Below are 26,242 nucleotides of genomic sequence, written 5' to 3'. Positions count from 1 at the left end.
GCTTTAAAAAGCCACTGGCAGGAGATAGATCACATTTATTTTAACGTCAGGATCGGAGGAAATAAATAAATAAAAGTGACAGAACGGGGGGACGAGGGGGAGAGCGAGGAGCGAGGTACGGAGGCGCATAGGGAGGCGTTGTGAGGCTTTCCTCTCCCCCTGGATCTCATCTCTGTACCTTAAATTGCAACAATTACATGAAATTACTCGACGACTAAATTAAGTCCTGGAGCAATGAGCAAAATAAGGGAATGTTTCACTCCGGCATTTTCGGTGTCATTGTGATCAGTAATTATTGTGCGTCGCTTTCAATCATTGCCAAATCCTGCTCAATGAATTTGCTCCACATCTTTGTATAGATGGGGGTCGGGGGGGTGATTATCTGAAAGTTTTTTATGGATATGGCTGTAATTCAATAATACGTATATTCTGCCTCTTCTACGCAAGATTTAAAGGGAAAGTATCGTCTCATCGGCTTCAACCAATATCCATTACGGGGGTGAACTTATTTCCCTCAGTTTAGGATTTTGCTGCACAAAATTGATCAACTATGTCTTGTTCCTTCAGGAGTCAGCAGAGCGGGCAGCGACACCTGACTACAGGATCAGACCACACAGGACTTGTTTGTAGTCTGTGACCATGAAGATTCATAGGTTTGAAGGAAACAGTAACTGATGTTTTTTAGTTACATTTTGCAACATCCCACAAGCAGAGTTACATTGTGTAAAGTGAAGGTTCAGGAGAGGCGAGTACTGACTGATCAGAGTAGTGACCTGGGGTCTCAGCCTAATGTTAGTGAGGGGAGAGGTGCGTGTGAGTAGGGGGATGGAAACTTGTGTGGACGAGCCTCTAAAGGCAGGATACCCAGCAGCACAGAGTATTTCAGGAGAGGGGTATAGACTGGTGATCTCTGGGAAGGCAAAGATAAGCCCTATTTATGTAATAAGAGGGACACAAAGTCATAATCACAACAGGTAACGGAGTATAAAAAAAAGCCAAAAAATAATTAAAACGCTATCGCCAGGAATTAAAGTCGTCTGAAGGTGGTCGACCCCCCAGGAAGCATTTTCTTTGACACCTAAGCAGATTTGTACATTGCTTAAAGGAAAGGTCTGCCCAAGGTTACACTTCAGAAAACAGACGCACACTTACTGACGCCGGCACTTTTCAGAACACCGATCACAATAACAAAAAGGGCAATTCCCACGTCGGCGCTTGGAAAGTAACTTACATCTAATGTTCTAATGGGGGGGAAAACAATATGATAAACCTTACAAGCTGAAAAGGCTTATCCTTAAAGGGACGTGGCACCATTAAACACATCTTCAGATATGCACTGACTGGGAGGGCACTAGAGAAGAAGCTAAGGAGGTGAACTTACGAAAACTTCTCACATATTCACTAACCAGGAGTGCACTGGAGAGGGAGCCGAAGAGTTAATCCTGCTTCTGAAGTGTCCGTCAAATACATTTTTTGTAAATAAAGTTTAACCATTGTGTATTGCAACATTCTGCAAACTTGTTACTATACTTTGTATTTCAGTTTACAAACTTTCAACATTTTACAGACAGTTACATAGATAACACATCAAACATCGATTATACAGCAAAGTCCATGAAAGTCCATTAAGTGATTGCCATAACTGGGAATAATAATGTTTTCTCGAGTCCCTAAGACAGCGCCACTGTTGTTTATAGGTCATGCCTGGTATAGCAGGTCACCCAATTAATTGGAATGAGGGTGAGATGCAATACCAAATATGACCATGGATTAGAGGGGCGCTGTATTCTGAAAGAAAATTAAAACAGGACTTCTGCTTTAACCCTGGTTGATCCCTGTAAAAGGTGTATTTTGATTTAGCCAAGCCCTTAATGTTGAGCAGATGTGCGCGGTTCTCCCATTTACAGGGTGGTATGATGGCTACACAATGTTGTATTCACCCTCATACCGTGAAGGCCTCTAATCCCTGTAAAATCTTACCTCATAGTCCAAAATACTGAACCCAAGACCTCGCTTGTCCTTCTCCAGTTCTACAACTTCGATTTCTGGAGACCATAAGGTCAGCTCTTCCTCATCATCGTTGTCGGCCTCCTGGATGAGCGTCAGGTCTGCAGCTGGTGGATCCTGAAAAGAAACTTCTGTTACTGTGTCTGTTCTAAGCAAAGAGATTGGAAAAGTAGTGAAGGTTGGTGGAGAAGTAGAGAGTAGACTGACAGCAGGATGGAGAGGGGGTAGAGAGTAGACAGAAGGATGGAGGGGGAGTAGAGAGTAGACCGACAGGATGGAGGGGGGTAGAGAGTAGACCGACAGGATGGAGGGGGGTAGAGAGTAGACCGACAGGATGGAGGGGGGGGTAGAGAGTAGACAGCAGGATGGAGGGGGAGTAGAGAGTAGACCGACAGCAGGATGGAGGGGGAGTAGAGAGTAGACAGCAGGATGGAGGGGGGTAGAGAGTAGACAGCAGGATGGAGGGGGAGTAGAGAGTAGACCGACAGCAGGATGGAGGGGGAGTAGAGAGTAGACCGACAGCAGGATGGAGGGGGAGTAGAGAGTAGACCGACAGCAGGATGGAGAGGGAGCAGAGAGTAGACCGACAGCAGGATGGAGAGGGAGCAGAGAGTAGACCGACAGCAGGATGGAGGGGGAGTAGAGAGTAGACCGACAGCAGGATGGAGAGGGAGTAGAGAGTAGACCGACAGCAGGATGGAGAGGGGGTAGAGAGTAGACCGACAGCAGGATGGAGAGGGGGTAGAGAGTAGACCGACAGCAGGATGGAGGGGGGTAGAGAGTAGACCGACAGCAGGATGGAGGGGGAGTAGAGAGTAGACAGCAGGATGGAGGGGGAGTAGAGAGTAGACCGACAGCAGGATGGAGTGGGGGGGTAGAGAGTAGACCGACAGCAGGATGGAGGGGGGTAGAGAGTAGACAGCAGGATGGAGGGGGAGTAGAGAGTAGACCGACAGCAGGATGGAGTGGGGGGGTAGAGAGTAGACTGACAGACTGGTGCGGTAGAGGTTTCTGCCCATGTGATACATGTCCCATAACACAATTATTTGGGCTGGGCAGACAATGAGCCAGCAGAGGGCAGCAGTGGGTTGTCAGGTACTATAACTTGAGCGCTGTGATAGGAATAAGTACAAGCTGCACTTGTCTACTCAATTCACATCTAAAGCTGCTTTCAATTGTCTTCCTTGTCCTTTGAGACAGGTTTAGCTCCTCCCTGCTGTCAGACAAGGGACCTAATATTTCAGCTGTAACTGTGTCATACATATCTGAGCTCCCACAATGCAACTCTCTGTGGGAAAGGAAAGGCCGAAGAATTCTAAATGTAGCTTTAGATGTGAATGGAGAAGACGACGATGACAATGACGACAACTCCATATACTTTACCTTTTGATGATATTCGCTGCCAACTAAATCAGGCTCCTTAAAAACTTGATCATCTTCATCTTGCTACAGAAAAAGAAAAAATAAAGTAACATCGTAACAAAGCCAACAATCTGCTGTATACAGCAGTATAGAAGGTATATACCGTGAGCAAATCTCATCTGAGAACCTGTAAGTGAGCGGCAGATATTTATAAGGGGGTTCCCTGCCTGGACATAGTAATGGCCAAACTACAGGATCACATCTAAGCTAAATTCGTACAGACGCCAAACAAAAACCCCAATATTGTTACTCTATCTTTGGATGTGAATGGAGAATAAACGTTACATATCAAAATAAGCGCAAGGAGGAAGAAGAAAGAAGAAGAGATTTACTACAAGTCGTGTGGCTATAGATACCCCACTGATAGTCACACAGGACTGACCGCTGCCGCCCGTCACCGCTGCCGCCCGTCACCGCTGCACACTTACTAGATCATTCTGGGTCCTTAAATCTTTTGGATTATCCACAAAGTTGTCATTTTCATCATCAACCAACCGGCGGCAGCAGACCAGGGTAAATGGAGGGGGCACTTCTTTGAGGAAGGAAATGGCTTCTCGACGAGACTTCCCATACATCTGGACTTGGTTAACCTGCAAAGCAAAGTATTCTGGATTATCAGATCAGTAATGTGATGTATGTACACAGTGACTGTACCAGCAGAATAGTGAGCGCAGCTCTGGAGTATAATACAGGATAAGTAATGTAATGTATGTACACAGTGACTGCACCAGCAGAATAGTGAGCGCAGCTCTGGAGTATAATACAGGATAAGTAATGTAATGTATGTACACAGTGACTGTACCAGCAGAATAGTGAGCGCAGCTCTGGAGTATAATACAGGATAAGTAATGTAATGTATGTACACAGTGACTGCACCAGCAGAATAGTGAGCGCAGCTCTGGAGTATAATACAGGATAAGTAATGTAATGTATGTACACAGTGACTGTACCAGCAGAATAGTGAGCGCAGCTCTGGAGTATAATACAGGATAAGTAATGTAATGTATGTACACAGTGACTGTACCAGCAGAATAGTGAGCGCAGCTCTGGAGTATAATACAGGATAAGTAATGTATGTACACAGTGACTGCACCAGCAGAATAGTGAGCGCAGCTCTGGAGTATAATACAGGATAAGTAATGTATGTACACAGTGACTGCACCAGCAGAATAGTGAGCGCAGCTCTGGAGTATAATACAGGATAAGTAATGTAATGTATGTACACAGTGACTGCACCAGCAGAATAGTGAGCGCAGCTCTGGAGTATAATACAGGATAAGTAATGTAATGTATGTACACAGTGACTGTACCAGCAGAATAGTGAGCGCAGCTCTGGAGTATAATACAGGATAAGTAATGTATGTACACAGTGACTGCACCAGCAGAATAGTGAGCGCAGCTCTGGAGTATAATACAGGACCAGCACTGGATAAATCTTGTAACATATGGAAAATGCTTCAAGATTTATTAGCCAATTCCAATTTAGGTTTTGCAGGTATGTTGCAGTGAATTCTCGTTTAGTAAGCAGATATAGGAGATAGATATATATACCTTGTTCTATGTCTGGCTGATGTAAAACTCATAAGTTAGCAGTAAATGATAAATTGGATCTTTAGTCCATGGAGTAAGTACTGAATCTCTCTGGATATGAAGTATCAGCGATGTGTCGGGTTTGGCCAAGTCCCTCAACAAAGCCAAAATGACTCCACAATAAAACTTTTCTCTGTTACATTCTTCACGGCTTTGCCTAACATTACATCTTGTACTTGTAGTGGGGTTTTTTTTTGTCAAAATATGTCATTTCTTCCAGAGCAAGATTAAATTTCCTACAAAACCAGATCCAACAGCCTTTTGAGGTTATTAAATTATGTGCACACAGAGTTCTGACATGACAGTATAGCTCTTTAGGTCAAAATGTGCGCGAGCTGAATCCTGATAGACTCTGCCGCTCCGAGACCGATCTGCCAGTAAACTTTGTCAATAAGGTCTCTATGGCAGTGAATGTCTTCTGTTTGTTAGTGTTACATTGTATCTACTGTGCACCAGAGTCATCTGCTAGTGTTACATTGTATCTACTGGGAACCAGGGTCATCTGTTAGTGTTACATTGTATCTACTGGGAACCAGGGTCATCTGTTAGTGTTACATTGTATGTATTTGGAACCTCTGTCTTCCGTCTGTTACCTTTAGGACCTCTGCATACAAACATGTGCGTTGCCAGTGTAGTAGCCATGTTTTCACAGCTAGCACACGACACATTTGACTCTATGGCCCTGTACACACGCTGATGTATTATCAGTGGCCTGTGTATGCGGCAATGAGCCCAGGGCAAGTCCTATATCTGTCAGTTTAGTAGTCGGGGCTCACTAGATGAAGTGAATGGGTCTATGGCGTACATACAGCACACGGAGGTCATCTGGGCACATGCACATAGTTGTATAAACAGTCTAACATTGTATCTAGTGTGAACCATTGTCTTCAGTCAGTTATTGTTATTAATCATGAACATTAGGATTTATCAAAATGATTTCCGTTCACACAGTAGGATACTACAGAGGGTGCAGGTAGGGCTCATGTCCCATAGAGGCAGATAACACAGCTGATACAGGGTTGTAAGATGGTGGAAGATTCCACCTTGGACATCTGAGACTTGTAGGAAGAAACAGTCTAAGTGTAGATTGTAGTTCACTTGCTGTTATATTCTTAGAGCTTTGATATTACTTTGTGGGTTTGTAGTTTAATATGCTCAGTCATTGCTGTAATCTAGTTGTAAAAGGGATAATGCAGAGAGGACGCGGTGCGTCTAAGTAAGCCTCATCCTTAGGTGAGAAGGGCTTTGCCCTGCGTGCAAGGAGAGACATAGATAGCTGTAAAGGTTAGGTACATTGTTGTAGGGTTTAGGGATTTTGCTATAAGTTATCACTACATGTGTTGCCATCCAACTGAACAAACACACCTGCAGCGCTAACTATGGCTGAGTGACCGACAAGTGGTCCAGGCCCGAGAGGTAGAACGTGGTGTAAAAGTAGATGGTGTGATGCGTCTTGGGCCCCGGGTGTTGATCTGTTCTGTCAGCGTTGTAGTTGTGCTCTGGATATCACCAAGTATTGCGCGCTGCCCTGAGCAATGAACCTAGAGGTGACCCCAAAAGTGTATATAGTCCTCCGTACAGCCATCTTGGTCAGTAGGAACACTGCAGCCTGACGTTATTGGTGTGTACTTGGATTTGGAGACTGTAAAAGTGTTAAATGGAAACTGAGGATGATGTTCAGATGATGACGCCCCTGCGACAGGGTCAAGATCTAAGAGAACACGGACATGGTGGATAAAGACGGACTCCCCCCCCCCTCCCCGGGAACACAGAAGAGTTCAATGAGAAGAGGAATACTTTGAGAATTGGCTTTGTGTAATCTCGGTGCATTAGTTCTTTATCTTTGCTGCGCGTCTATATCATCTATTGTAATGAGCGGTGGATGGGAGAAGATGGCATGGAGGTCTGGGCTGGATAAAGAGGAAAAAAGTACAGTGAAGGAACCCTATATAGAACTGGTAACTGGCAGCTGTGTTATACCGCTATACACCCATACATAGAGCCGAGCCGCCGTATCTCAGCCCCTTCAGTTCTTTATGGTAACTTATGTCCATCTTGAGATTGTCAGTAACAACTGCTCACCTCTAATAATTCATCTTCTGGTTGTAAGATTCCAAGGTTGGCCACGGGACCTTCAGGAGCAATGGTGGATATATAATGGTGACCATCAAAGGAGTCCAGTTCTACCCCCAACCGCATGGTGTGTATTGGCAAAAGCTGGGGAAAAAAAGGAAATTTACCAAAATTCTCAGACACGGACTCAGCATGTAAAGCGCTTCTCCCAGTGTGATCATCTTAAAAATACTAAACACAACCTAAGGAGTCTTAGAACAGAACGTCTGATTCTATAAATTATTGTTTCCAATTTCTAAGTATTTTCAGGTTCACTGTTTGATTCCTGCTCATAGAGCTGATCGCTTGTTACAATGTATCAGAGCGGTGTGACTAATGTATCACACAATGTGCACGGTTTTCATTGGCTTCATTTTCATCTACTCATAAATTAGGTGAAAAAAGTGATCAGATTGTAAATGAAACTCTCCTGCACCACATAGCGGATTACTTAAAGGGAAGGTCCTGACCTTGGAGTATTTCTGCAGCTCCTCATCATCCTCAATCTTCGTATCCAGATCGACCACCTGCAGATTTAATAAAAGGAATTACAAGGAATTTACATTGATATCAATTTACCCAGCACGTTACATATATCAGCACCTATATATGTTCTTAGCAGTGAGAGGGTTAATCGTCTCCCACTTATGGATAGGATACAAGGATGCAGCGCGGTAATCACACGTATCAGGGCTCAGAGAACCTACCAATACTTGGTAATCGGGGCCAAGATGCTTCTCCCACTTTGACTTTAAGGCTTCAGCTTCTGGAGACAAAACAGGTCCTGAGAAGAAAGTGATTTATTATACATGGAGGATGGACAGAAATCTCAACAGTGAGGAAATCTAATAACATCAATTATTCCTGCAAAAAATATTACAGCAGAATAGTGAGCGCAGCTCTGGAGTATAATACAGGATAAGAAATGTAATGTATGTACACAGTGACTGTACCAGCAGAATAGTGAGCGCAGCTCTGGAGTATAATACAGGATAAGTAATGTAATGTATGTACACAGTGACTGTACCAGCAGAATAGTGAGTGCAGCTCTGGAGTATAATACAGGATAAGTAATGTAATGTATGTACACAGTGACTGCACTAGCACAATAGTGAGCGCAGCTCTGGAGTATAATACAGGATAAGTAATGTAATGTACGTGCACAGTGACTGCACCAGCAGAATAGTGAGCGCAGCTCTGGAGTATAATACAGGATAAGTAATGTAATGTATGTACACAGTGACTGCACCAGCAGAATAGTGAGCGCAGCTCTGGAGTATAATACAGGATAAGTAATGTAATGTATGTACACAGTGACTGCACCAGCAGAATAGTGAGCGCAGCTCTGGAGTATAATACAGGATAAGTAATGTAATGTATGTGCACAGTGACTGTACCAGCAGAATAGTGAGCGCAGCTCTGGGGTATAATACAGGATAAGTAATGTAATGTATGTACACAGTGACTGTACCAGCAGAATAGTGAGCACAGCTCTGGAGTATAATACAGGATAAGTAATGTAATGTATGTACACAGTGACTGCACCAGCAGAATAGTGAGCGCAGCTCTGCAGTATAATACAGGATAAGTAATGTAATGTATGTACACAGTGACTGCACCAGCAGAATAGTGAGCGCAGCTCTGCAGTATAATACAGGATAAGTAATGTAATGTATGTACACAGTGACTGCACCAGCAGAATAGTGAGCACAGCTCTGGAGTATAATACAGGATAAGTAATGTAATGTATGTACACAGTGACTGTACCAGCAGAATAGTGAGCACAGCTCTGGAGTATAATACAGGATAAGTAATGTAATGTATGTACACAGTGACTGCACCAGCAGAATAGTGAGCGCAGCTCTGCAGTATAATACAGGATAAGTAATGTAATGTATGTACACAGTGACTGCACCAGCAGAATAGTGAGCGCAGCTCTGCAGTATAATACAGGATAAGTAATGTAATGTATGTACACAGTGACTGCACCAGCAGAATAGTGAGCACAGCTCTGGAGTATAATACAGGATAAGTAATGTAATGTATGTACACAGTGACTGTACCAGCAGAATAGTGAGCGCAGCTCTGGAGTATAATACAGGATAAGTAATGTAATGTATGTACACAGTGACTGCACTAGCACAATAGTGAGCGCAGCTCTGGAGTATAATACAGGATAAGTAATGTAATGTATGTACACAGTGACTGTACCAGCAGAATAGTGAGCGCAGCTCTGGAGTATAATACAGGATAAGTAATGTAATGTATGTACACAGTGACTGCACCAGCAGAATAGTGAGCGCAGCTCTGCAGTATAATACAGGATAAGTAATGTAATGTATGTACACAGTGACTGTACCAGCAGAATAGTGAGCACAGCTCTGGAGTATAATACAGGATAAGTAATGTAATGTATGTACACAGTGACTGTACCAGCAGAATAGTGAGCGCAGCTCTGGAGTATAATACAGGTTAAGTAATGTATGTACACAGTGACTGCACCAGCAGAATAGTGAGCGCAGCTCTGGAGTATAATACAGGATAAGTAATGTATGTACACAGTGACTGTACCAGCAGAATAGTGAGCGCAGCTCTGGAGTATAATACAGGATGGAGATTATGCAAGTTGGGAACTGGTGCAAATTTCCATTATATCTGACAAGACAACCGGCGTGAGTTATAATGAATATGTTGGGCCAGGGCGTCCCTATCCCGGCCTGCTCTGGTATAGTTATAAGTGCAGGTAAGTGGCTCCAGTCCTAAGCAGTCTTCCGTGCTTGCAGCTATTCTCCAGCGCCTCGGCCGCCGCCTTACATGACAGTAATATTGCTTGGTTTGCATTAGCAGGACACTCAGACAAGTCTTTATGGCATGGAGTGACTGTCTTGTCCTGTGTTTGACCCCGGTGGGACTTTATTGCGGGTCTTCTGTTCCTTCTTAAGAAACATTTAACTTGGGGAAATCTCGTCCAGGCCGCTGTGAATTGTAAAAAAGCTCAGAAATAAAAAGACAACTTTATCAGCCTTCACTTGGTAACAAGGAGTGAGGACTCGGAGGACGCTCATTAGCGACGACACATCCCATCTGTGCAGGTCCTCCGAACTAGATCAAATACACGCAGACGTATAATAAACACTGACGTGCGCTGTCATGCGGAATGTGCTGCGCAGAGCAGCTGGGGACGGGAAAGGGGCGCATCGTATTGTGCAGAATTACAGGGCAAAATACACATTTATCCCAAGGTACACAAAGTGACAAGTTTTGGAACCCTATAAAGTTGTTGAATTTCAGGAGTCTGGGAAAGCTGGGTTACCCCATGTGGGAGCAGTTACAATCTTCCTATGTGAACCTGGGCTGAGAATGGTCAAAAAGTAGCAATGGGGGATTTTATCAGTACAGACATAGTGCAAGACCCTTTCTTATGCCAAACATGAGTCTTAACCCCCTTCTGAGACTTGCTCGTCCACTACATTGTGTAAATGTGGGCGGAGCAAGGTAGGGAGTGGGGGGGGGGGACTCCACAGCTCAATATATTTATTATAAATCCCACCAGATTATTGGAAATCTACACCAGTTCATAACTGGGATAGGGGCGTGCACCTGATTTATGAAGGGGTCGGAGCCGCTAGATGAATGGGCCGTACCCTGCACCAGTCGGGGGCTTTAGTAAGACTGGTATGTGATGAACCTGTCGTACTAAATCTACCCCTGCATATTGTATCAAAAGCAAGGCCTGCAGGGGCAGAGAAGGGTGCAGGAATTCCAAAACCAAAGAATGTCAACCAGCAGCTGGTCTCACCCGGAGTGTTACTTTAAAGGTGTTGTTGGGAATAATAAAATATTACATGTAGTCAGGAGGGGAGGGCTAGATAATAAATATGCATTTATACCAACCTGCATCCTACCCGCCGACCCTGCACTGGGACAGCCACCCCCTCCGCTGCTCTGTTTGCACATGGTATGGCTGCAGCAGTCACGTCAAGTAAAAGGGTCCGCGGCACCTGAACACCGGCCTCTAGGGTTGAGCGATCGTGTTCCGAAAAGATTGGATTCCGATCGGCGAACGAGAAAATTTCATGATCAGGATCGGAATTCCGAATACAATCTTTTTAGGTGGGATCGAGATCGGTGATTATTTCCCACAATGCTTTGCTACTGGCCAAGCATTGTGGGAAAAGCTAACAATGTTAGCCTTCACACTGAGTATATTCTCCGCTCATTCTGAGAGGCATGTATACTCAGTGTGAAGGCTCCGCTGCTGTTCCATAGGAATGAATGGAAGCAGTCGACACATAGCCTTAACCCCCTGCGCACCGGCTGCGTCCATTCATTCTAATGGGAGACTAGCTAACTTCTCTAGTAGCTACTTACCTGCAGAGATGGCTGGTCCGGTGCCCGGTGTTCTCGTTCTTCTTCGCCTCGCTGTCCCCGCCTCCCAGGTTAGTGTTAAAGAGCTAGAAAGAAGGTGGGGCTTGTGGCTTAGGAGAGTGTGGGCGAGTACTGGGAGGGGAGACGTGATGTATCCCCTCCCAGTACCCACCCACACTCTCCTAACCTGGGAGGCAGCGGGCAGCGAGGCGAAGAAGAACGAGAACACCAGGCACCAGAGCAGCCATCTCTGCAGGTAAGTGGACACCAGGGGGGACTAAGTAGCCAGAGGATTAAAAAAAAATCTTCTGGCTACTTAGTGGGAAAAAAAAAAAAAAAAATCACTACACAGCGTGGATTCTAACAATTAAAGCGTTCACTTGTTAGATTCCATGCTGTATAGTGAATAGGATTGTTTTTAAAATCCAATCTCCGATTAGTAAAAAAATCCCATTGACTTGCATTGGGATCGGAATTGGGATCGAGATCGGGTTCGAATGAAAAATGATCGGAAATCGGATTTCAAAATCAATCCTGAAAAGTCAAGATCGGCTCAACCCTACCGGCCTCAGCTGCAGCCATGATGAACGGAGCACCAGAGCTGACACCCGTCCCAGTGCAGGAACGGAGGGGAGGATGCAGGCAAGTATAATTGCATATTTATTTTATAGCCCTCCCCCACCTGACACCATGTAATTTGTGTAATCCTGAACAACCGCTTTAAGAGGCTTTAATAAACCCTTCTACTACAAAGGAAATTTTGGAATTTGAAGTCCATTTGGTAAGACATTGGTACAGTGTGCATTATGACAATAGGAAAAAAAACCGACCACCTCCCCCTCCTCCATGTAAATGTACCAGTTTTCAGCTCGTTTCTGCCGTTCTCCTCTTTCTGTTGGCTCCCTGCGTCGTACTCAGGACCTTCGGGGACCTTGCTTATTTCAGCCCTTGGCGGAACGGCAGGTAACGGAGGCGGAGGCACGCTTGGCACATCTACACACAAAGAGAAGAAGGAGACGTTGTGCAGTCACAGGACGGATGTCATTCCCAGCAGTTACAGATCTGAGCGCGGCCCACGAGCTGTTAACACAACAAATGCTTGTTCTCCGCAGACTAACAGGTAAGGATAATTAGCAGAACACATCGCCTGGCACAGAGCGCAGCGCCCAGCCAGGAGCGCGCGGCAAAGCTGTCTGCAGCACGGCTGCCGGGCACAACAGGGGGCGCAAAGTGTGGACTTATTAGAGAATCATGTCAAAAAACTAACAAGTAATCCTCTGGTGGTCTGGGGGGGCCCAGGGCTAGAGAGTGATGGACGTCGCCCCCCTCCCTGCATGCGGGACGTAGCTTTACGTTTGTGCACAGGACTCAAAAGCTTTGCCCAGTTTCCACCCACGCCAGCAGCAGGAGGTCCCAGCCTTACAGGTGGCAGAGGCGGTCGCTGTACCATGTCGCTGCAAGAACCAAACGAAGTGACAACAAGACTCAGAATTAAAGGTGATGCCATGTAAATAAAGGATCAGTACAGACAATGCTCTGTGAGCTCAACACAGCAGCAGTGCACAAAACGCTCCGCTGTTTATTACAATGTATCAGATCATTGAGCAGGCTGGAAACCATTATATGCAACTCTCGAAACTGGGAAGGACCAAAGCAAAAAAATACAGTGCTGTGCAATAGTTTTAGGCAGGAGTGTAAAGAATGCTGTGCAGTAAGAAGGCTTTCAGAAACAGACGGGTTCATAGGTTAAGAAACGTAAATCCCATCAATATTTGGAGTGACCTTTGCCTTCTTCTCAGTACTTGGTTTTTGGGTAGAACTGGACAGGGAGGTTGTTCTTGCCGCCATCTTGGAGAACTAAGCCCAGATCTTCTATAGATGTTACTTGCTCCAATCCGTCTGTCTCTTTAGGTCACCCCAGACAGACTGGACGATGATGAGATCAGGGCTATATCTGTGGGGGCCGGATCATCACTTCCAGGACTCCTCCTCCAAAGGGCAAAGGTCACACCAACTATTGATGGGATTTACATTTCTCTTTTCTTCACTGACAAAAATAAAACTATTAACCCTTCTATTGCTGAAAGCATTCTTACGGCACAGAATTTCCACACTTGCCTAAATTTTTTGCGCATCCTGGGCAAGTACCATGTATATACTTCTGCGGATGACTATTTCAATACCTCTGAGTGGAGAGACGCCCGGAGACACAGGGCTGAGCGGTCCCGCACCCCTGCACAGGGTTAGATGGACAGTCTGACCGGCATTACGCAGCGCCGTCACTACCTCCTGATTGGTCAGTCCCTGGATGTCATTCCCATCAACCTAGTACAAGAGGAGGGAAAAAGAAAACTTAGTCCAGGAAATTACTGGAAGATGTAGTAGCAGCGATTGATCAAAGCATCTTCGGCTCAGCTAGGTTCATATCTGACACCGAAAATGGCGGAGAGAAGTCCTGCACGGAGGACATTTCTCTCTATCAATTTCTAGCGGTTTCTGTGACGGAGACTTCTGGGCAAGATGTTAACTTAGCCTAAGCGATTGCTAGGATCAGACCTTGCCCTGACCCTGCCCATTACACCCTTTGCTGGTGCAGCAATCTCCGCTCCTGGGCCCGTACCATCCTCAGTGGTGTGGGACCATGACCCCGGTGCTGGAAATGTAAGGTCAGGTAAAGGAAGGGTTAAAGTCTATTGGTACGCCGCAGAGATTTTCATTATACAGAGATTTAGGTTTATTGTCATGAAACAGGAGAACCCAATTTTTTGCTCTTCTTGGATGCTCTGATGGTCAGTGACGTGTACATGCAACTTATTCATCAAGCCCATTAAAGGGAAGATCACCAAACCGCAGCATACCAAGCCAGCACCGCAGATAGGTAGATCAGGGTGACCTGAATTAAAGGCAGTTTTCCCCTTGTGAATCGCTGCCTCTGTTGCGGAGATATTGATGTTTTTTCTATACCCAAATGACTTTGCAGCAACAAGGCGGCCGCCATTACCACAAAGAGCTCATTTGCATATTAACAAAACAGGGATCTCTCTGAAATTGTGGCACTGATTTGCAAGGGGAGAATGGCATTTGATTCATGTGACCCTAACCTATCTATCTGCGGGGCTGGGCTGACACATTTGGTTCTGGTGACTTTCCCTTTAAATGCAAAAAAAGAAAAAAAAAGTAAAATAAAATGGACTTACCGCCACGATCCGGTCATGAACTTGAATGCACCCGCTTTGGTCGGCGGCACTGCCCGGTATGATGCCCTTCACGTATATACCAGAGTAGCCTAAAAAACAAAGGAAAGGCATAACATTCTCTCCGAGCCCCAAGGTCTGGCCGGGTCCTCAGGGGCAGGTTACTTATATGGAGAGGTGCAGGTTTTGGCATGGCAGGCAATACATTGTAATTAATGACAACAGTCAAATATGTGATGGGGACACATCATGGCCAAAGTGTATGAGAGTCCTCCGATGCAATCCCTTAAAGGGGATGTTCAGGTTTTTTTATGGCCTATCCTTAGGATCAATGGGGGTTTGACCCCGGGACCAGCACCTGTTTATCTGCTCACAGCCCCAGATCTACACAGAGTACACACTCCATGCACTGCATAGGGTCCATGCCACGAGCTCGGCTCCCACGTTTACACACCAAAATCTAGCCTGCTTTTGCAGCTGCTGCTTGGCATTGAGCACTACCGCTAAGCTCACTTATATCCAGAATATCCCAAATCATTCCCTTATTCGGTTCTTATCCAGTTTTGTGTACGCCCCTGCTCGGCCATGATGAAATGAAGTGGAGTTTAGTTAAACACATACGGACGGGATGTCACAGGCAGGCGGAGGAAGATGAATGGCCTTAAAGGGATGATAAAAGATAGGAAAAGCATGGCTTCCTTCCAGAAACAGCACCACACCTATGCACAGGCCATTTGTACTAGCTCTGTTTAAGAGAATGGGGCTGAGCTGCAATACCAAAGACAACCTGTAAGCAGGTGTGGCACTATTTTTGGAAGAAAGGGTTCATGTTTTCTAATCTTAAATAACCCTTTAAACTGGAGAGGCCCAGGTATGTCAAAGACCAAGCAACAACCGACAAGTGAAGACCCTCATACCTGCCCGAGTCTGTGCGCTCTGGTGCGCCACCAAGTGGGAGGGGCAAGAATAAAGAAAAAAGGAGATAGGAGGAAAATATATTTTTTTTTTACAAATTAGACTAGAAAAACAAAACAAAACCTAACATCAATTAGCAAGTATGACACATGAGAGGGGGCCGCTTCTGCTCGCCACCAACAAAGAGTCAATGTAGTAGCAGGCACTAGGACCCAGAGACATTAAAATTTTTAAAATTCTGCATAAATCCAACACAGACCCCATACCCGTCTCTGTACAGCTCAGGACTCGTACGCATCGCCCATGTGCATGAGACCCTTTTATAATAAGACCCCGTCACCTCACCTTTGCTGCTCCCTTTGCTGTAGCCCACCACTGTTATTCCGAGGCTCTGGCCTTCTTTTTTGGTTAGGGTTATATCGTACATATTGTTCTCAGCATTTTCCTGAAAATAAAGACGCGGTTAGCAGAGGCCGCCATTGATGTCTGACAGCAAACTGTGGAGAGACGGACGTGCCGCAGTGTGTAGTCGTAGTCAGAGGAGCGAGAATGAAAGGAATTCTTTGCATTCAATTTCTCGCCATTTTCATCTCGGTTTGCCGTAAATGAAAGAAAACTTTCTTCTTTACATGTACAGCCATGTGCAGAGCGGACCGGTCACAGCTGAGGGTCTGCTACAAGGGCATCCTCTGAACTAAATAGTTGGACCCCAGACTGATACATTTCGGCTGCACTGATACATTGTATCATATATCACGACAGGGTAGAGGTTTGTACAGCAGAAGTGTTCAGCTCATAGAAGATTATCAAGACTGGATACAATTGTAACAAACCCTCAGCTGTGTATTAGTTCTATATTGGTATCAGACTCAAAACAAAGGAGTTGTCTGGAACGTTCTTTTTATGACCTATCCTTAGGACAGTCCATGACTATCTTGTCGATGGGGGTGTGACAGCCGGCCCCTGTATGGATCAATTGTTCAGGGGTGCATCCGATCCCTTTACTATACGGTGAGCGATACATCTGCTTCCGGCTCCTTGTATTGTATTGTACAGGGATTAGATGCAGCTGACCCGTTCAGGGGCCGGTATTTATGGCCTAGCCTACATGTGGGCCATTAAATAAAAATCCTAGAAAACCCCTTTAAGGAGGACGTTTCACCTTCCCCAGTTCTATGCATCCTTCAAAAGCCGCCCCTCCACTGATTCTGGCACAGTTGGAATTTTCTTGCTAGCCCTCACCTATCCTGAGAAATCACTGCTCTTAGTTTCAGCACCATTTTGCGCTTTACCGTCAGGTGGGCGGGTCTTATCTCTCTACTCCAGTCAAGCACCGCCCACCTTACAGTAGAGCGTATGATTGTGCAGCAACTAAAAACAGTGATTGCTCGGGAACAGTTGGAAGTAGAGAAAAAATTCCAACAGTGGCAGAATCAGTGAAGGGGCAACAATTGAAGGACACAAAGAACTGGAGTTGGTGGAGGTCCACTTTAAATAAAAATTATTCCTTTTTTGACTGCAAACCAATACCTTGAAAACAGTGAGAAATTAAAACACAATGAATATTGGAAAGTTAGAGAACTTATTTTGTATGATATCAGGTGGTCAACACTCACGGCATTTCCGCTCTTCAGGTCTAGGGGCGGCAGGGAGCCAACCGGCAATGTCGCAGGTGCAGGCGGTCTCACCGGAAGACTCTTACTAACTGGATCCCGGGCAACCACCATAGACACAGAATTTCCACAATTCTTCAAGACCTGAGCGACCTGGTCACTGGGCATTCCTTGGACATTGGTGCCTCCGATTTGTAAGATGTGATCCCCAGTCTTTAACCTTCCGTCCTAAGAGGGCAACATGGAGAGAAAGTGGTATAAGTTAGACAATCTCTATGAGCGAGAGGGCACTACGAGCTCACAGGGTTGTATAGACGGGATACAAACTCATCCGAGACAAGGATCAACTCAGGATGGGTTATATATGACCCGGGGCGAGGCCATGAAACCTGATGCCAAAGCTCTCTGAAGGTGGCGCTACTGAACATGTGGCATGAAATGCATCATTAGGCTCCGCCCTGGTGTCCGGACATACCAAGATAACATTTATGGGAAAATTGGGGTCTGAACATATATATTTTAAGCAAAGGGGTCCTCACAATCATTCCAGCCCTGATAATGACATAAGAGCTCCCCATAGAGCATGCCCACTAAGCTTCTCAGAGCATGCCCACGACACTCTCACCTAGAAGTCAATGAGCACCCCCATCCATTCCCCTTTAAGAAACCTATTACAGACATGTATTTATGAGTGCGGATCTCCTTCCTCCGCTGCCCCTGCTGGATTTGTGACTCCCATCCCCATATATACAGCGGGGCCGACGGGGTCTTTTGCCATTACTAATATGGAAGGAATTCTAGTTAATGAAGACATTGTAAAATACATAAAATACATTAATGCCCAGATTAATGCTGGCTCTCATTCCTCTCCAGTTCATGTAAAATTAGCTTTTTTTTTCTAAACTTTCATGTTTTCCTTTAATTGCCTCCCAATTTTCTAGCGTGACGGTCAGAGCCGTATAAACGGCTTATTTATCTCCGGCGGTAAATTGATGGGATCTATTTATTTTTGCAATTAACCAGCCATAAACCCCTTTAAATTCCAAAAACAGGCCTCTCCATCCAGATAGTATACGGCCGAGGATACAGCCAATGTATCTTCAATAAAAAAGGCAGCTACAAGACGAAAGGAGAATCTATAAAGCGGGCGCGGCGGCCATTATAGCGAGACGGAAATGGGATCACGTTCTGGACTTCAATAAAGAGGCGTCAAAAATCATTCCCAATAAGGAAACGCCAACGTATTCCAGATCATTGGACGCTTTGATGGATTAGGGCGTTACGGTATTATATGGGGGTCCCCTCATTTAGTCTGGCGGACCCCCCTACTTTAATGGGATATTCCCATCCTGATAACTTACAGATTGGAGGGAGTCCAACCACTATGGATAGGGGATGACTTAAGATGGGACCACCCCTTTAACAAGAACTGTGCAATACTTCCTTTCCCCTGTTGGGGCGCTACACATTTTTTTCTTGAGCTCCACCACACATTGTAATAGGGGTCCCAGCATTGAAACAATATGTTATTCGTTCATTTTCGGGAGCACCGACAGGTTTAGAACAACATGGCGGCCTTGTTTCCTGTCCACAGATTGTGACTATCTTCATTGAAGTAAATGATGCTGAGCTGCAATACTAGACTCCACCTGCAGACAGGTGTGGCGCTGTTCTTGGAACAAACCAGCCATGTTTTTCTAATCCTGGACCCCTTTAAGCCCTGATTTACTGTCCCATATGACATACACATTACATGGGAGGACAAAGAAAACAAAAGACATAAAATAGCGGAAAGCCAGTAATGGTAACGGCGGCGCGATGATAGACGAGGCAGATATACTCCGCACATATTGTTTATATAGAGCCAATTATTCTCTGTGCATTAAAAATGATGGAAAATAGGAAGATAAATTACCCGATCAGCGAGTCCCCCGGGTAAGATGGTTCTCACAATTACTCCGCTGGCTCTCCCCCCGACAATCCCGAATCCTAATCCCGACCCGTCGTTAATGAGCTCAATCTCTTCCACGTGGCCCCAGATCTGCAATTTGTAAAAAAACACAGAAGGAAAATTTTCCATTTAGCAAATTCCAAATGTCTGATATTATCCCCCCCCCCCTCCCCAATAATAGACCCTGCCGGTCCTGCACTATAATACTGCGCTATTATAATACTTGCACACAACCAAAGCTGCAGCGAGCGATCTGCCTAGGAGGCTTCTTCTGGAAATCCCGCCGCCGCTCCATATGGCTCCCATTAGGATGAGCATTAGCAGTTGCCCATTTTATTAATTGCTCGTATCTAGAATCTACATATGCTGCTCATCTAGAGCGCGCCCGCAAAACAGGCCGCACGCTGATCTGATTAGCCGTGCTCCGATGGGCGCGCTCAGAGGAAGGGTGAACCTACTGTCAGCCAGAATCTGCTGCATAGTACTGGGGGAATGGAAATCTGAAGGGGCTTTGCATGAAAAATGATGGTAGGTCGCTAGGATATGACCACTATATGACCTTCTGGGGCCCCCGAGCCAGTGAATGAAGGGGCTGCAGCAGCGGTGTGACCCTGTTATCTGGGCACAGCGCCACACTGGCAGAGGGGCTGCAATACAGCTGGGGATGCAACGTTACACCAGCACTGCGGCCCCATCATTCTCAGGATCATTGTGAGACCCAGAGGTCGGACCCAGGATCATGAGCCCTGGTGCGTTGGTAATATCATGAGAGCACCACTGACCCCCAGAAGATCTGTATACAGTACTATGCCCCTAAAGAACTGAGTTCTGTTATAGGATAGAGGGATGAGGGTGTTAAAAGTGACTGTGCTCGTCTTCTAAAATGCTCTGTGCTGCTGTAGAATCCTTCTCTTTCCTTTCCACTAGGTTATTGTTAGTCTGGTCTCCATCCTCTACCATCTGTGGATACTCACAATTATGAATGTGACTTACTTGTCCCTCCTGCTGGGGTATCTGGGTCTGGGGAATGAGCGGAGGTGGCAGTTTGGCAACAACTAAGTGAATCTGCCCAGAGGATTGCTGCAATAGAGATATGGCCTCCTGGTGCGAGACGGTCAAGTCCAGGGGGGTGTAATTAATGGCCAAAAGCTGATCATTCTCCTTAAGTCTTCCATCTCTGAAAGCAGAAGAAAATACATGTAAAATGGAGAGAGAGAAAGAAACACAGAGGAAAGACAGAGCGCTGCTGTTCTCAGAAGGAAAAAAGTATAAAGGGGGGATCCACTGGTGAATGAACGACATACATTACCTCCTTATATTGTATCATGGTAGTGGATAGTCAGTATACCTCCAGCACAGACATGGGGACAGCTTTATCCTGTATTATACTCCAGAGCTGTGCTCACTATTCTGCTGGTACAGTCACTGTGTACATACATTACATTACTTATCCTGTATTATACTCCAGAGCTGCACTCACTATTCTGCTGGTACAGTCACTGTGTACATACATTACATTACTTATCCTGTATTATACTCCAGAGCTGTGCTCACTATTCTGCTGGTACAGTCACTGTGTACATACATTACATTACTTATCCTGTATTATACTCCAGAGCTGCGCTCACTGTTCTGCTGGTACAGTCACTGTGTACATACATTACATTACTTATTACTACATTACTATTCTGCTGGTGCAGTCACTGTGTACATACATTACATTACTTATCCTGTATTATACTCCAGAGCTGCGCTCACTATTCTGCTGGTACAGTCACTGTGTACATACATTACATTACTTATCCTGTATTATACTCCAGAGCTGCGCTCACTATTCTGCTGGTACAGTCACTGTGTACATACATTACATTACTTATCCTGTATTATACTCCAGAGCTGCGCTCACTATTCTGCTGGTGCAGTCACTGTGTACATACATTACATTACTTATCCTGTATTATACTCCAGAGCTGCGCTCACTATTCTGCTGGTGCAGTCACTGTGTACATACATTACATTACTTATCCTGTATTATACTGCAGAGCTGCGCTCACTATTCTGCTGGTGCAGTCACTGTGTACATACATTACATTACTTATCCTGTATTATACTCCAGAGCTGCGCTCACTATTCTGCTGGTACAGTCACTGTGTACATACATTACATTACTTATCCTGTATTATACTGCAGAGCTGCGCTCACTATTCTGCTGGTGCAGTCACTGTGTACATACATTACATTACTTATCCTGTATTATACTCCAGAGCTGCGCTCACACTTCACAGATGGGCAGTATAGTGTGTAGATAATAGAGTCTCTAACTTAGGGAACTGGAGCATTAACAAATGAGTTGCACAAGTCTACACGCCCTTTAATACCGCTCCTTCGCCCATAAAACAAAACACATTCCCTTATGTGAGTGGCTCCCCGCACACCTGTAGTCTGAGATGAAGTTGTGCACATGTCTGGCTGTATAAATCTGCAGACTGATCTCTACGAGGATAAATTATGTTTTTATTCTGTTGACTCCAAAAAAGGGAATATTCTCGTCTCGTCCTGGGAAATCACCTCCAAACCGCCGCTTTTTCCACTCACTTTTTTTTCGTGTTCTGAAAGCCTAACAGCCGCATGATGCCATCTGGTATCAATGACCAGTGCAAAAAGCGCTGACCTTACCTGACCCGCCACATCATTACCCACATTACTACATCCAGCCATTACGCAAAAAAAAAAAAAAAAAAAAAAAAAAATCCTCTGTCACAGAACATTACCCTCCGAGCCAATCTCCCTCCCATACGTTTTCTATCATGTTTGATGGCTGGAGGTTAAGATTGATGGAAATTATGGGTCTCGGTTGCGTTACATAAACAAAAAGCAGGAAAAATTGATTTGAGATAGTAGTGGAAATAAAAAAAATAAAAATAGAAAAAAAATGCACAAGAACGGAACAAAAATATAATTAAAAAAAATGAAAAATTTAAAAATATGAAAAAATAAGATAAAAAAAAATTGTGACAGTAGTGGGGGGAAAAAAATACCAAATATTTTTTAAAAAAATCCTCAAAACAAATTTAGCAAAAAAAATTAAAAAATTAATAAATATATATATATATATATATATATATATATATATATATAAATATAATGTAATTAAATTGAAGTAAAGGATGAAACATCAAGAAAAAAAATATAAAAATATAAATAATATTATTATTTTTTTTATTTTTTTTTGTTGGAATTTCATCTATTTTAATTTACATTATTTTATTTTTTTTTAATTATTATTATTATTATTAATGAAAAAAATAAAAATGTAAATTTAAATAAAAGATGAAATTCCAAAAAAAAATATAATAATAATAATAATAATAATAATAATAATAATAATAATAATAATAATAATAATAATAGGAAAAAAATGTATGTAAATTGAAGTAAAAGATGAAACAAAAAAAAAAATAAAAATATAATAGTAATAATAATAATAATGAAAAATAAATAAATAGTATAACAATAAATCTCACCTGTCCGCCAAACTTCCAGCCTGAACCCCTTTGACAAACACGCCGATGTCTCCCACGTCAGGATTCTTGAGCGCCACGACGCTGAATCCGAGGCCTCCTACAGCAGGTTTTTCGATATCTATATATTCAATTTGCCTGCCCTAATGAAAAACAAAAACAAATAGAATTTTGATTTGTTGAGCCGATGTCTCTGCCAACGCGTTCAATCTGCTCCGGAGAGACCGGTGAACTAGGAGAAATTTATATCCTGTAAGACAGAACAAACTCAGCACTTAGATAATAAATTAATTCTGCGGAGGATCTCACTTCATTACTTTCCCGTGAAACAGAGAGCACCACATGCAGTCAGCGTCGCGCCGAAAAACCTCAGGGAATTTCAGAACTATTTTCACACTTCATTCTCCAGCTAAATAAAGTTGTACGATAAGTTCCCGCTTAAACGAGGGCGGAATGAACGGCTGTTCGGCTGCGCAGAATTCTCATTTTTTAGCTGCAGGTGATGAACTTGTGGCGAGCGCGTCCGTCAGAGCCTTTATAGCTAAAATTTCATTCTTGCCCCCGATTCGAGTGGTGTTTATGGGGTGACCCTAAATTTACCCCATGAAATAAAACATACACTGTAGCAATAAACCTATATCCACATGGAGCAGATACGTTGCAGATTTTCTGTCCGGATTTGCATCAATTTTTAAAAAAAATTTAACTATTATAAACTTGTAACAAAATTTCCATGCTTAAAATCAACTGAACAATGTGAATCCCATCCTTCGCCAGTATGCAAATGAGTTCTCTTGCAGCACTGGGGGCAGGGCCCCAGCACTCAAACAGCACTAAGGGCGTCCCCAATGCTGTGAGAGAACTCTCCAGTGTTGCCTCCATCTTCTTCAGGAACGGGTCTTCTTCCGGCGGTGGCTTCAAACTTCTAGGCCTAGGGCAAAGCCGACTGCGCATGCCTGCCGGCAACATGAAAATGGCCACTTGCACAGTATTGTAAGCGGCCGTTTTCTTGTGGCCAGTAGGCATGCGCAGTCAGATTTGCCCTAGAAGTTTGAAGAAGACCTGTTCCTGAATAAGATGGAGGCGGCGCTGGAGAGTTCTCTCGCAGCATTGGGGACACCCACAGTGCTGTTTGAGCACTGGGGCCCGCCCCCAGTGCTGCGAGAGAACTCATTTTCATACCGATGAAAACCGGATTATATACCGAACTGCAGCCCGGAGAAGCCATCTAAAGCTAGGAGACAAATAGCCTTTTTTAAGGCTATTCATTCGCGTTAGGGACAAAAAAATGACTTTGAAAGATAGGTTCCCTTTAAGAGCCTAATGGGGTCCATTCACCTAAGGCTGAATCAGGCCAGGTTCTACTGTTTTTGAAGTTTTTTCCATAAAGAACTTAAGTATAACCTTCCTAAGGGCACAAGGGTGTTAGTCTATGGCAAGGGCTCCACAAACCAGAAGACCCTAAAAGGGTCAAGGACCAATGGTCCCGCCTCGTCAAAGCTTATAGTCTTACTTGCCTTCCACTTGGGCTTTTACCCCAGAGTCTAAGAAGTGTCGAAAACCAAGTGCCTAGGAGGTGCCAACATGTAGTGAGAGCCCAATAACGGGGTTCGGGCACCCCTGGGTTACTTCAGGCTTCCAACTATAGTCACGTGCATGAGGCCCAAGACCTTCAGGAAGAGCTAAGCAGCAAAATCCAAAATCAGGAGGTGCTCAGAGGGCCCCAAAAATGTAAACCAATCCAACCATAGAACAAGAAAAATTCACAATTACTATAGAAAAAAAACTGCAGAATCGGAACGTCATTGGTGCAAAAGAAAATGGAACTTTTTGTTTTCATTTTGACTTTTTATTAGATAAACAGATGTATATTTTTTTAATTTCTCCACTTTTCCCCCCCAGCCCAGGTCACTCACCTCGGCCATCTGCTGAATTTTTCTGGTGAACTCATCTGCGCTCAAGTTCGGGTTGACAAGAGGAAATCTAGACGAGACGAAGTTGTCAAAGGACAAAGAGTTGCTCTTGTTTCCCAAGTGGGCCGAGGAGTCGGCTTCAAATACCAATAAGCCTTTCTTTGTGAAATCAAATTCTGCAGAACGGTCGGCTGGCATGCGGTTCAGCTAGAAAAATACAATTGATTCCAGCCAAATTAATTAAAATCCACATTACGAGTAATAAAGCTGAAAATTCACATTACCAAGATGCAATTACCGATAGAAATATTTCCAGGATCCCGAAGACGTAATGAATAGCAGAGACTGTAAATGTCTCTCTGTATCTCATAGGGGTAACCAGACAACTAGTCCATGTCTTATACTCCATTCACCTCCAGAGCTGCATTCATGATTCTGCAGGATTCATTTTCAGTTCGGAGTTTGCATAAATTTTATATTTCCTACTGGTTTATTGTCTTTGGTGACTTTATATAGAGCACGACTGAAACAAACACGTCCATCAATTTTAGTCTGAGGACGGAGCGACAAGGGGTGAATCTTAGAACTTTAATGTCCTATTAAAGCCAGTGCCCTTTAAAGGGATCCTATCATTCAGATGGCATTTATTGTGCCTAAGACGTCGGAATAGCCTTAAGAAAGGCTATTCGTCTCCTACCTTTTGCTGTCATCTCCATCCCGCCGTTCCATAGAAATACCATTTTTTGCCTGTATGCAAATGAGTTCTATCGCAGCACTGGGGGCAGACCCCAGCGCTCAAACAGCACTGGGGGCATCCACAATGCTGCCAGCCACCTCTTCAGCGCCACCTCCATCTTCTTCAGGAACGCCGTCTTCCTGTGTCTTCTTCCAGCGGAGGCAGTGAAACTTGTAGGCCTCGGGCAGAGCCTACTGCGCATACCTGCGGCCACAAGAAAAATGGCCGCTTACACAGTAAGTGGCCATTTTCTTGTAGCCTGTGGGCATGCACTGTAGGCTCTGCCCGAAGCCTACAGGTTTCATCGCCTCTGCTGGAAGAAGACACAGGAAGACGGCGTTACTGAAGAAGATGGAGGTGGCACTGGAGAGTTCTCTGGCAGCATTGGGGAAGCCCCCAGTGCTGTTTGAGTGCTGGGGTCCGCCCCCAGTGCTGTGAGAGAACTCATTTGCATACTGGCAAAAACCGGGATTTCTACGGAACGGTGGGGCGGAGAAGACGACGAAAGGTAGGAGACGAATAGCCTTTCTTAAGGCTATTCCTATGTGTGAGGCACAAAAAATGCCATCTGAACGATAGGATCCCTTTAAGGTTAGAGGTCAACTTCTGGACACCAAGTGGTGTTCAGACTGTGGGAGGTGAATAACACAGGGGTCTGGTGTGGGGCATGATAATAATATAGAGTAGGGGTCTAGCCTGGGATACCACGATAATAGAGGGGGTCTGGATATATTTAGCGGGTCCGGTCTGGTCCCCGATATGAATACAGGGGATTGGTCTAGAGTCTGAGAATAACATATGGGGGTCTCAATATATATTTGGAAGGGTCTGATATTATTATAAAGTGATGGAGTATATTTAGGGGGGCGGGTGTTTGACAATTATGTGGTCTGGGGGGGG

The 26,242-nt window shown here is 44.5% G+C and overlaps 1 protein-coding gene across 1 annotated transcript in view; it reads right to left on the bottom strand.

The window, feature by feature from the left end:
* Positions 1-26,242, bottom strand: part of PATJ (PATJ crumbs cell polarity complex component) — a 150,656-nt gene that overhangs the window by 114,468 nt on the left and 9,946 nt on the right. Inside the window, exons 4-18 of the mRNA XM_075287116.1 lie at positions 24,610-24,813; positions 22,697-22,836; positions 20,166-20,349; positions 19,137-19,262; positions 17,225-17,449; positions 15,954-16,053; positions 14,697-14,785; positions 13,683-13,824; positions 12,358-12,492; positions 7,839-7,915; positions 7,602-7,658; positions 7,102-7,236; positions 3,858-4,019; positions 3,391-3,453; positions 1,981-2,124 (exon numbers count right to left, since the gene is read on the bottom strand). Coding sequence (XP_075143217.1) covers positions 1,981-2,124; positions 3,391-3,453; positions 3,858-4,019; positions 7,102-7,236; positions 7,602-7,658; positions 7,839-7,915; positions 12,358-12,492; positions 13,683-13,824; positions 14,697-14,785; positions 15,954-16,053; positions 17,225-17,449; positions 19,137-19,262; positions 20,166-20,349; positions 22,697-22,836; positions 24,610-24,813 — 1,983 coding nt within the window. The remainder of the gene's footprint in view (positions 1-1,980; positions 2,125-3,390; positions 3,454-3,857; positions 4,020-7,101; positions 7,237-7,601; positions 7,659-7,838; positions 7,916-12,357; positions 12,493-13,682; positions 13,825-14,696; positions 14,786-15,953; positions 16,054-17,224; positions 17,450-19,136; positions 19,263-20,165; positions 20,350-22,696; positions 22,837-24,609; positions 24,814-26,242) is intronic.

This window comes from Leptodactylus fuscus, chromosome 9 (genome assembly GCF_031893055.1).
Source record: "Leptodactylus fuscus isolate aLepFus1 chromosome 9, aLepFus1.hap2, whole genome shotgun sequence".
Taxonomy (NCBI): Eukaryota; Metazoa; Chordata; class Amphibia; order Anura; family Leptodactylidae; genus Leptodactylus; species Leptodactylus fuscus.
This window is presented reverse-complemented; position numbering and strand designations above follow the sequence as displayed.